Consider the following 12012-nt stretch of genomic DNA (forward strand, 5'->3'; position numbering starts at 1 on the left):
CATGAGTGAATGCTTTGGACTCCAACTTATTATCATCACTCTGTATGATTCAGGCCAGGATGAAGCAGCAGTTTATTTTAATATTCTAGTAAACATTTTGGAGGGGTGGGCGGAGGAATGGAGGGGCTTCTCAGGAAAGTGTCCAGGGCAGGGTAGGGGCCTGGGCAAGCAGCCTGCTCACAGGGCAGCGGATGCCCGGAACTTCTGCGTCAAACAAAATACGGCAGCAGTGAGGGCTGTGCACCGACGGGCCAAGAGTTTCACACTCAGATCATGGTAGCCTCTCTCACAGGTCAGCTTAGCAGCCTCTACAAATTGATGGTAGGCGTACACCACATCCCTCAGGTTCCCTGCTGCTTCCCTGTGCCGACTGGAGCAGCGGCTGCAGTCTGTGAACTGGAAGCACAGGCCGGCCAGCTGGACCAGGTGCTGGAAGGTGTCCCGCACGGCCCCCTGCATCTCTTCAGGGGACTGGTCCATTCTGATCACATGTTGACAGCTCGACAGGAGTTTCTGGGAACCCATGCAGAGGCGGCTCCGGCTTTCTGAAAAGTGCCAGGTGCACTTCTCCGGGGGATGTTTGTTCCCATTCCCCCAGGCAGCTTCTAAAATATCTTGTAATTCCAGTAAGCTCTCTCTGAGTTGGATGAAGCCCTCTGGGGTGCTGGCAGGGGCAGCTTTCAGCTGTCTCAGAGCCCTGGAGCAGTACTCTGGCCAGATGTGGCTCTTCCTCGGCAGGGGCTCGGCACTGCAGCTGTGGGTCCGGGCAGGCCTCCAAGGTAGAGCCAGCCGGCTTCCTGCAGAGGGTGGTGAGGTGAGGGGGGCTGTGGGGTGTGCTTCCAAGTCCCTGTCTTCTTCCTCTGTCTCTGGCTGCAGGCCACGGAAGCACGTGGCATAGGAGAACTGGCAGCTGCACTGCTCCATCCCAATCCTAGGGGCCACTGTTTCATTCGCACCCACAAACCCCAAAGATGTGGCCATCCTGAGACTGGCAGAAACTTTAGGATGGCTTTCTGGGGCAAAACACAGGAAAGATTTCTCAGCAGGAAGGCAGATGCTAGAGCTTTTGCCTTTGCTTTCTGACAATGAACAATGATTTGAGCCTTCTAAGTGGGGCTCCTTTTGGGGACACGCTAGTGGCTTTGGCAGAGAAGGACCTGGATTAAAACAGATCTGCTGTGTAGTGTCCCTAGAGGCTGTATCTTTCCCTATCATATGGTTAAGTGGCTCTGCCTTGACCCCCTCCAGAGGGAAGGCTAATGGAATGGTCTGGCCCCCAAACAAGAAATCAGGGTCTAAATCCAGCTCTTCCAAGAGTTTTTGCTCTTGGGCCTGGCAGGTTTGGCTTGGGGTTTCTCTGCTCTGTCCTTTGGGGTCTGTGGGGGAATGTGGCAGGATCTGCTCAGTTCCTGTTACAGGAGACTTCAAGGAGAGGGAGGCTATTATTTCACCAGCTGGAGCGCTGACACCAGTCTGTAGCACAGCATTCGACAGGTCACCCCTGGAGTCACCTGAATCTTTCCAAGATTCATCATGAAATAAATCAGTGCCATTTTTGTTTGTAATTTCTCCATCATGTCCCAGAGATAGCTGTCCTTGTTGCTCCTCCTCTGAAGGGAAAGAAGCCATCTTCTCTTCTGAATATATTCCATATTCACCACTTCTAGGCCTGAGTGGAGGAGACAACAAAGGCTCTGTGCATTTGGGGGCAGTTTCTTGCATAGGATTTATAAACAAAGATCCTGATCTTGTTTCAAACTGGACTCCTCCCAGCTCTAGTGTGTCTGCTTGAGAGGCATTATGCGGCCCTGGGCTGATGGCCTGGCAGCCTCTATCTGGGTTGGGGTCAGTACTGGAGAGGGAGGAAGTACTGTCCCCAAGCTCTAGGGTGATTTCTTTGGGGGCACTGCCATCTGAGTGTTGAAATGGAGACAAGGTTTGGGAAGGCTCTGCCCGAGAATTATCTGGGTCAGATGAACCTGGGTTGGAACAGAGAGGGGTACTCGCTGGGGAGCTGGCAACAGTGGCAGTCAGGGGGGCATCCCCAGAACTCTCTTTATGGTTGGGGTCAATCCGGAGGCGAATGGCAGAAATAGAAGACACTCGAGAGTCAATGACTGACTTGGTTTCCATGGTCTCAGGCTCCATCTCCATGACCCGGGAGGCTGGGTTTTTGCTCTTGGGCTTCCTCAAGGGACCCAGCAGTCCCAGGGCCTTCGTCTCCAGGAGGCCGGGCTCACTGTGCATGTCCTGCAGAGAGGATACAGTTGGGGAGGGTGCACCGAGGGCTAGATAGGGCTCCCTGTTGTAGTAGCACACGTCGTCCACACTCTCCAGCGAGGCTGATGGCACCAGAGGAAATGAAACTTGACAGGTGTAGTCAGTCTGTAGGAAAGACCTTCTTTTTCTCAGTGTCTTAGCATACTTCTTCACACCTCCCCTTCTGCTTGGTTCTCTTCCATCTGGCCCAGGATTCAGGCCGTCCTCAAGGGTGCAAGTGCTAACCTTATTCTGTGAGTTTGTGGCACTGGGTTCTGCAGCAGAAATAGCTCTGGGCCCTGAGAATCAAGAAAGGAAAAGTATATGAAAAGCAGAAAAACAGAGAGACTTACAGAGCTTGGGCCCAGGGCTCAGGGTTGCCTGAGTTCAAATCCTGGCTGGGCTGGGTAACCCTAGGTATGCTAAATCTTGACCTCCTCAATTTGCTCATCTAAAAGATAGGGATGATGATTGTAGGAGATAGTTTTTGATTCTTGGTTGTCCACAATAATTTTATTGTCTTTTGGTCACAGCATCCCAATTTTTTTTCAGGGAATGAAATCTCACCAATGGTTACAGTCTGCTAGAACTCTTCATGACTATACCCTAATTCACAATAAGCCAGGCAGCCAGATTTATTATCTAAAAAGTCAGCCACAAATTTCCTAGAACTTCACACTTGAACACATAGATTTAAAATAATAAGGGGTGCCTGGGTTGCACAATTGGTTAATCATCTGACTCTTGGTTTCTGGTTCAGGTTGCAATCTTGGGGTGGTGAGATCAAGCCCCGCATCAGGCTCTCTCTCTGTAGAGTAAATAAATCTTTAAACAAATAAAATAATAATAAAAGTAGAGCACATCTTTTGCAGCCACATTACCCTGATAACATGATGGGGAATCCTGTCACCTAGTCTCCAGGCCTGGTTATTGCCTGTGTCTAAACCAGCCCTTCACCTTTGCTGGCAATTCTATAAGCTCTCTGACATCTTTTTAACATGTCATGTCTCCAGGCACCTGGGTGGCTCAGTCAGTTAGGTGTTTGACTCTTGGTTTCAGCTTGGGCCATGATCTTGAGGTCATGGGATCAAGCTCCATGCTCAGCTCAGAGTCTGCTTGTCCCTCTCCCTCTGCTCCTCCTCCTACTTATGTGCTATCTCTCTCAAATACATAAATAAAATCTTTTTTTTTTAGATTTTTAATTTATTTATTCATTAGAGACACACACACACAGAGAGAGAGAGAGAGAGAGAGAGAGAGAGGCAGAGACAAAGGCAGAGGGAGAAGCAGGCTCCATGCAGGGAGCCTGACATGGGACTCGATCCCCGGACCCCAGGATCACACCCTGGGCTGAAGGCAGGCACTAAACCATTGAGCCACCCAGGGATCCCTCCCCATAAATAAAATCTTTTAAAAAAAAGTGTCACTACTCAGTTGTGGATGTGAGGGATTTTGTGCATACCAGAATGGATGTTTCTGAGTGAAGAAGCACTTTGTAAAGAAGTCCAGGTAATCACCCAGAGGAATCAGGATCATATCCCAGCCCTTGAGAAACTGAGGGTTCTTTTTTGTTTTTTGTTTTTTTTCCTTTTTTTTTTAAATTTTTATTTATTTATGATAGTCACAGAGAGAGAGAGAGAGAGGCAGAGACACAGGCAGAGGGAGAAGCAGGCTCCACGCACCGGGAGCCCGACGTGGGATTCGATCCTGGGTCTCCAGGATCGCGCCCTGGGCCAAAGGCAGGCGCTAAACCGCTGCGCCACCCAGGGATCCCAAAACTGAGGGTTCTTATACTCAGATCAGTTGTTTCCAATCTGGCTGCACCTCATTTAAAACCTTATCAAGTCCTAGGCTGCTCCTCAGACCTCAATCAGAATCTTGGAGGTTACCACCTAAGAAGCTATAGTATTTAAACCAGGTCCCTTGGGTTATTTTGATGCCCACACATGTTTTGGAGCTGCTGCCCTAGGCCACCTACAGACTCACCAAAGACGTTTCTGAGGCCTAAAAAGGGAGAGGCTCCCACAGTGAGTTAGGGACCAGAGTCCAGGCTCAGTGGTCCTAGTTCTGGGGTCTCTCCCCAGCAACTCACTTGCTCCTTGTGAGAAAAGAAAGTGTTCTGTATGGGCTTTATATCCCTGGCTAGATTCCTGTAAAGGAATACCGACTGATGGTCTCTGTTGGGCCACTATCCTGGCCAATACAATGGTTGGCCCAGCAGGGCAAAGCTGAGGGCATGGATGGCAGTTAGGCTGGGTTCTTTGGAGAACAGTGCAAATCTGCTCCTAAGTTTCTCCTTTTCTAGGGGAATGGTCAATTAATGAACTCAGTAGATGGCGGAGAGGTCATTTCTTCATTTAGCAAAATTGCCAGGCGCTATGTGCTGGTGACACAGGGCTGAGCATGAAACACACAGCTCCTACACTCCAAGGAACTCTTGATTTTTAAGTCAGGAAGAGAAACATCAACACACAAATCACACAAATAAATAGACAATTATAGGCAGTGCTAAGTGCTAGGTGGGAAGCCCCCAGGGTGGGCTATGAAACATAGCCCTAGTCTTGGTGGTCTGGTTAGTTTTTTTTGGGGGGGGGAGTGAATTTCCAGGTGGGGCCTGATAGATGGATGGGAAATTAGCAGCCAAAGATCATGGTGAGGAGTGTTTTCGGAGGAAAGAGCAGCATGTGCAAAGGCCAGAGGTGGGAAAGAGCTTGGCACTTTTCAAGAACAGCAAGGAGGTCTGTGTGGTAGGTACACAGAAAGAGGGCTTAGGAGGGAAGAGAGAGAGAGAGAGAGAGAAAGGTCATGTCATAGAGGGTCTTGAGTGGCCTTATAGGGGCTGCTCAGGAGCAGCTGGCCTCTCTCCCACCAGCAACAGGAAACTGTTGGAGGGCAGGGAACAACAGGGAAGGGCTGAGACAGAAATAAAAGGGCTGCAGCTTCCCCAGCTTCTGCTGGGTCACCATCAATGTCTGTGTGCTTATTTCCAATTGTTTTTCTTTAGCATGCAGAGTATGTGTGTGTGTGTGTGTGTGTGTGTGTACATGCATGTGCATATCTAGGTGTCCTGAAAGGATCTCAAGTCAACTCAGGAAGTCACTCTACATGGAAAGACATCTCACACTCCATGTGGAGGAAAGGATGAGGAGCCAGAAAGAAACAGGACCAACAGATCCCCTGCCTTTTCTTCTGATTCTCTTAAGGGGCCACCAATGGCCTATTGGGTTCTCCTTGCATTAAAGTCTCATTTAATGTAGAATCAGGGTTGATAAGGATGCAGCCACTTGCCTCTGCTGAGCACTGCTCTCAAACACTTTTCTATTAAATTCTGTCCAGCTCACAAGGCCCAGCCCATTTGTAACCTCTTCTGGGAAGCCTTTCCTGATTCCCACTCTTGAATTAGTGCCTCCCATCTCCACTCACCTATAGTTCTCTGAACCTCCCTTGTAGCCCTGACTTAAAGTTGTGACACTTAATATTTGGTCCACTGAGCCCAGATGGGCCTTCTCAAATAAGGACCCTGCTTTACCCATGTATTTTTTGCTTCGAGCTTGGTCCCTGCCCCTGCTGGGTGTTCAGGAGCTGTCAGCTGAGGCTACAGACCGGCTGGGGAGGGCTCACCTGAGAGGGTGGCTGGGGGTGTGAGCTTATCAGCAGCATCATAGTATTCCTCATCTGAGCTACCGTCCTCAAAGGCCAGTGGCAGATGCGGGGCCAGGGCTTCCAGAGCAGAGCTGGGTTGGGCCTCAGTCCAGCCCTTCTGACCCCAGGCTGGCAGGCCCCTGCCCTGCCGGGAAGCTGTGCTCTCTGAGCTGTTGCTCAGGTGGCTGGCCAGGGAGACACTGGAGCACAGGCTATAGTAGTCGGTTCGGCTGCCCTCATATAGCCTAGGGTCCAGCCTGACTGCACTCAGTTCTGGTCCCCAGCTGAAAGTCTCAGGAGTGGGGCTCTCAGAAAACTCAGTCTTCTGGCATGGATGACTGGCTCTCTGGGCCAAGTCCAGGAGACACAGGAAGCCATTGGTTTCAATCCTGCTTCTCTCCTCTTGGCTGCTGGAACCAAGAGTCTCTGGGAAGCCTGGTGAGTTAGAGTGGAAGAAGCCAGACCTGCTAGAAGAGCAAGTGTCCAAGTCATCCTCTTCCAGGGCATCCATAGACTCACTGGAGCCACTGGTCCTACAGCCTCGGCTCTCAGTGTTGGCAGAGTCAGAAGCCTCGGACTCAGCACTGTCTGTCATGCTGCTGGCCCCGGAGGTGCTCGGGCCCCTCCTGGCCATCTCAGGCATGGGGCTGTCCCCAGGAGGCTGCTCCTCTTTTACGAGTGGTCTGCAGGGGCCCAGCTTCAGCACGTGCCCGTCAGAGAGAGGCTCCAGCATGCAGTCCACTTCAGAGGACTCCTCTGAGTCACTGCACGCCCTGGATTCGTAGCCTGTAATGCAAGGGACACCAGGGGTTATAAGACAGCATTCAGGGACCAGCAGAGGCTCATGTCCTCCCGCCCTTTACTCTCTCTGCCCTCCCATCTCCAGGGTGGCCCAGCCCAGATCACACTGTACTGACTGACACAGGACTCTTGGGATTCCAGAGTCCACATTCTCCCTGCACATCAGGGCTACTTTCCCACATCAACCGAATTGCATAATGGAGACAGGATTACTTCTGAGGAAAGCTATATATTCATGGAAACATGGAGATTATGTGGCTGGATTTCACTTTGCTATGTGCAGCATCACCCGGATTTGCTAACACCCTTCTCAGATCCCAGCTCTGTCCTGTCTGGGCATCAAAATCAGATGAGGAATCATATTTAAAAAATAAAACAGATCCTCAGCCCTAACCCTGATGTACTAAGTCAAATATCTAGGGGATGGGGGCTAAGAATCTGTATTCTTAGCCACCTTATGTGGGTGTCTGAAGCCAATAGGCTGGCACCATCTTGAAACCTGGCTTTGGAGACCCACTGATACTATGGGGTTTTTAGAACAGTCAAAACTCATTTAGCTCCTGGTACTCAGGAAAGATTCATGGCAGGAAAACTGGGGACACTGAGCCAGGCCTCCAATTTCTCTTCTACCATAGCCTCCATCGTGATATTTCTAAAAACTTCTCTCTGGCCATATCATACTCTACTTAAACCCCCTAATGGCTTCCTCTACACAGGGAAGAGCCTAAGTTCTCCTACTGGAGTTAAGGTCTGTCAGTGTGGCCCTGACCCCTCCTCAGCAGCCTGGTTACCCCTTGTAGGCTTCACATGCTCCAGCCACTATACGGAGCTTCTCACAGATCAGGACCTTGTTCTTGTGTCATGTATCCATGTTGTCCCCTCTGCTTCAAATGATCTCTCCTCTCTTCTTTGCCTGGTTAGCTCCACAAGTCTTTCCAGATCTATTTCAAATATTGCCCCCCTGTAGAGCATCTTCCCTCCCACTGCCACCTGCCCCAACAGAAGCAGTCCCTCTCACTACCAGACCTTCACAACTGCCCCACTCTGCATTGTCTGATTAGACTCTAAGGTATCATCCTTTGTTTATAAACTGTGTTAAAACCAAAAGCATCCAAAACTCATCACTTCCTGATTATTTTACTTTATCTTACTATCATCTAATCTCTTGAGATTGTTCATGCCCATTTGATCTAAATGGAAGAAATGCCATACAATGTTGTGCTACTGAGCATCTCTTCCCATCTTCACGTTCAATGATATCACATTGGTAGCCTGAAATTAGCCATAGTGAGAGTGTTACAACATTTATCAGCAAACCAGTGGGAAAATGCTGTATTAACAGTGCTGAAGCCAAAGCCTGATAGAAACTGGGAGCTGGCCTGGGAGTCTATGCATCTCATCTGGCCTCCACTACTTCATTCCTTATACATGGTTTCTTTCCTTCTATTTCCTTCTATCTCTGGGTACTTCCTTCTCCTAAACACATAAGGCTGAGAACTTCTATTATAATTCACGAGAATGCAACAGAGCACCTAGACATGGAATAAAAAGCTAGGTCATCTGTACTCTCTGAATAAATGAATGGCTTTTTTTTTTTTTTTTTTGCTGGCAAATAAAGACAAAATTCAGTGGATCTTAGAAACAATTTTAGGAAATACTACAGGGAATCAGAGATGTTCAACCACATTTTGTGGCTTTAGATGACTCTCAGATACAAAGAAAACTTCTCTATTTAGGATTTTAGAAAGATCAACTGTTTACCAGGAAATAAATGAAAAAATAGCTCTTATCAACTCAACTCAATTCACTCCCTCCCTTTAGGCTGTGAAAAGGGCCTGTCCTTTATAGGAGCAAGCCTTGGCACCTCACCTTCTTCAGCAGATACCCGGTGCACCTGTTGTTTGTTTCCCGGCCACAGGAAAATGGAGGTATCTGGGTCGACAAATAGCCTGTAGTACCCAGCAATCAGGCAGGCCAGGTCTTTTGCACTGTTGGATTCCAGCAGCAACGTCAGAACCTTTGAAAGTAAAGAGAGCTTTTATATAAAGGCCTAAGGGACAGTCTGAAGGCTGACAACTTCTCATTGGCCCCGCATGGGGCCAATGAAAGATTCAAAGTAAGTCTAGCCATGCCCCACAGGCAGGCCTCCTGGTATCTCATATTCTCACCTGCAAGACTTGAAATAAGCATGCATACATAGGGCCAACCACACGTGCAAGTATATACACACTCATATACACACAATGGGTTTCTCCCCTTGAATCTTACAATGTCTCCTGCCTCTTCATTCCCTAGTCCAATATCCCCATCCCAAACACCCCACCCCACCCTGCTCATTCATACAGTGGGGTCCCCTTCAAGATCTGATCTGGAAAAGGAAAAGGAGAGCAAATGGAGAAGGTGGAAGCAGGTGATAAAAAAAATAATAAAGCACCATCCTTGAACATGTCAGAAACTAAAGCAAAGGAGGGTAAATGTAGGACCTTGCAGAGGGGGTTGGGAAGTACTCTGCATCATTTACCCACTTTCATTGCTGTCCTCAAAAATCTTGGGCAGCCATCCTGGTCCCATGCATGTGATAAAGTCATCTGCTGCTCCCATCTAAGTTTCAAAAACCCATAAGGAAAGTATATATTCCAAGCTCAGTTTATACCAACCTCAAAAGCCAAAAAACCCTCACCCCTTTTAGGACCTTCCCAGGAAAATGCACCATATTCATTACTTTCCTTTTGATGGTATAGGATAGATGATTAATCCTCTTCAGCAAATGCAGGATATTAGCCTTTGTTAATATCCATACTCTCATAAATAAACTACCCTAGGATAATTGAGCCCCAAATTCCAGAAGTTGGATTCAAAATGCCTTCCCCATGCATTACCTTGACGTCCTGAAGATACACTTTGACCATGCTCACTTTCTCGGACTCCTCTGTCAGCTCCACACGGCTGATGTTGGCAAACTCTGCCAACGTGGACATGATGTTGAGTTTGCTACTGATAATTTGGCTAATCCCATACTTGGCTCCAACTAGAAGGGCAATGTAGGATTCTCTATCCTGTAACTGCATTCGGTGGAAGAAGAATTAGTTTTCATTCACAAGCTAGTGAAAATACATTGCACATGCAAGACATGATACCGCTTTCTGCAAAACTCCATGATATCTATTTCAGATCCTCCCTCACCCCCTCTTCCCTAGATTACCAAGCTAGGCAAGAGCCCAATCTGGGCCCTATCTACAACTAAAAGAGTATCTACGTGTCTCCTATAAGATGCTTCACAACAGAGAGCCAGACCATGGGACCCATTACCTGTTCCATAAACACAACCTGTGCTTTCATACCTATCTGCCCATATTCATGCTGTGCCCTACTGAAATCCTGACCCTTCTTTAAAAGCTTCCATCAAAATCTACTGCCTATGGAAAGCAACTGCTTGATCTATCTCCTCCAGCCAGAGTAGTCTTTTCCCTTTGTGTCGTTCCCATACCACAGCCTCTGTACTGCTCTGATAGCACTGAGCTGCCACTTCTAACTGCAATTATTTGTATCCAAGTATCATATTCACATTAAGTTTCCTGACAAGAGTCTATTTATCTACAGTTGGTGGCATCCTTGCACCCAGCAAGCATCCTGAGCCAGTTCAATGGGGCTGGCTTCTTCTCCCATTACCAGTTCTCACCCTAGATAGGAAAAAGTAAAGGGAGGCTGGGGACAGGAACTTGACAGCTGGGAGGGGACAGGACTAGCCCATTGGAAACATAGAAGTTTTTCTTGTATCTTCAAGCCTTCCTTTCTGTGATTTAGTCTCTTGTCCACCTTTTTGTCACCTTACTTGTACAAAGACTCAACTATTTTTCCCTTTCCCAACTATCTGATGCTCTTCCTTTCTCTCCAAACATTGATTCTCTTTTTCCACCTGATTAAACTGACCCATTACTGTAAATGACTGAGAAGCACACCAAATACACTGAAAGGAGCTTTGTTAATATATTGAAAAACCTTCAAATGGGCAAATTGTCTGGTTTTGTGCAGGAGTCTGGGGTTGTCTGAACAGTGCAGCGGGGGAGAGTCCCTGTAGGCCGCAGCCTACCAGTCATGGACGGCTGCGATGCATAGAACTTTAGGCTTAGGCTCCAGAAAGCAGGCTGGGGGAGGAATGAGTAATGGAGCAGAGGACTCTTTCGCTTCTCCTTTCCCTTCTCAGATACACCCTCAGTTCTTCCCTTCTGAACAATCAGGATCCCAGCCCAGCTGTCAATCTAACATTCTCATCCCCTTTTCACGATCTCCAAGTCTTCCTCTTCACCTTCATATACTCAAAGTGCCAGAGTAAACTGTGTACACTTCCCATCCCTCAGAATGCCTTTCCTCCATATTGAAATCTGGCCAAATCCAACCTTCCTGCTTTTCCCTAATCCCTTCTCCTTTCCATATTCAACCCGAAGCTAGCAGTGGTACCCTCTGTCTTCAGACTCAGTCTCAGACTACAGCAACAGTCCTGTGCCTTTCTCATGGCCTCACTTGGTCTGTTGGGTACCTTGCTTCACTGGCAATCACGTCTTACTGAGTTCTGCCTCCCCCAGCATGTGTCACAGGGCTGGCACCAAGCATGATAAACACTCCCCGATGGTATAATATTTTGCTTCCCAAACAAATTCTAGTATATGATGGGGCACTCAGGAATTGTAGGCTAAAAGACACTGATCTTCAGAGGACTTCTACAGTCTCTTATAAGAGTGGGGGGTCGGGACACCTAGGTGGCTCAGTGGTTGAGGGTCTGCTTTTGGCTCAGGGCATGATCCCGGGGTTCGGGGATCGAGTCCCACATCGGGCTCCCTCTGAGGAGCCTGCTTCTCCCTCTGCCTGTGTCTCTGCCTCTTTTTCTGTGACTCTCATGAATAAATAAAATCTTAAAAAAGAGTGTGTGGGGGGTCCACATTTCTATAATACGTACCATTAGAGTAGCATTAAAGATTTTTCCACCATATGTCTTGAGTTCCCCAAGGATCTGTAGATAATTTAAACGTAGTTGGGCAGCAGATATAAGTTGCTTAAATAGAGGGAAAAAAAGACTTTAGAGTTATTCACTTGCCTAAAATCCACACAATGTTGAAAATGCTTTCCCTGGGGTGGGGGGTAGGGTTGGTGTCAGCAGAGGCCACAACATTACCTTTTGTCGGGGTTCCAGCAAATTCTGGTTCCTCTTCATGTGGAAGCTAATAGCTTTCTTGATGTCTTTGCCTTTCATGTTTCGGAGTAAAGTTGGAGATATAAAGTTCTCTATTCCCCAGTCCTTCCTGCCATGAGATA

The 12012-nt window shown here is 48.0% G+C and overlaps 1 protein-coding gene across 3 annotated transcripts in view; it reads right to left on the reverse strand.

The window, feature by feature from the left end:
• Positions 1–61: 61 nt before the first annotated feature.
• Positions 62–12012, reverse strand: part of FRMPD1 (FERM and PDZ domain containing 1) — a 92513-nt gene continuing 80562 nt past the window's right edge. For all 3 annotated transcript variants that reach the window (XM_041760619.1, XM_041760618.1, XM_041760620.1), the window contains 6 exons: positions 11873–11999; positions 11657–11752; positions 9582–9764; positions 8572–8719; positions 5881–6687; positions 62–2558 (listed from right to left, as the gene is read on the reverse strand). In XM_041760619.1, coding sequence (XP_041616553.1) covers positions 178–2558; positions 5881–6687; positions 8572–8719; positions 9582–9764; positions 11657–11752; positions 11873–11999 — 3742 coding nt within the window. In that variant the 3' untranslated portion in view covers positions 62–177. The remainder of the gene's footprint in view (positions 2559–5880; positions 6688–8571; positions 8720–9581; positions 9765–11656; positions 11753–11872; positions 12000–12012) is intronic.

The sequence above is a fragment of the Vulpes lagopus genome, chromosome 7 (assembly GCF_018345385.1).
Source record: "Vulpes lagopus strain Blue_001 chromosome 7, ASM1834538v1, whole genome shotgun sequence".
Classification (NCBI taxonomy): domain Eukaryota; kingdom Metazoa; phylum Chordata; class Mammalia; order Carnivora; family Canidae; genus Vulpes; species Vulpes lagopus.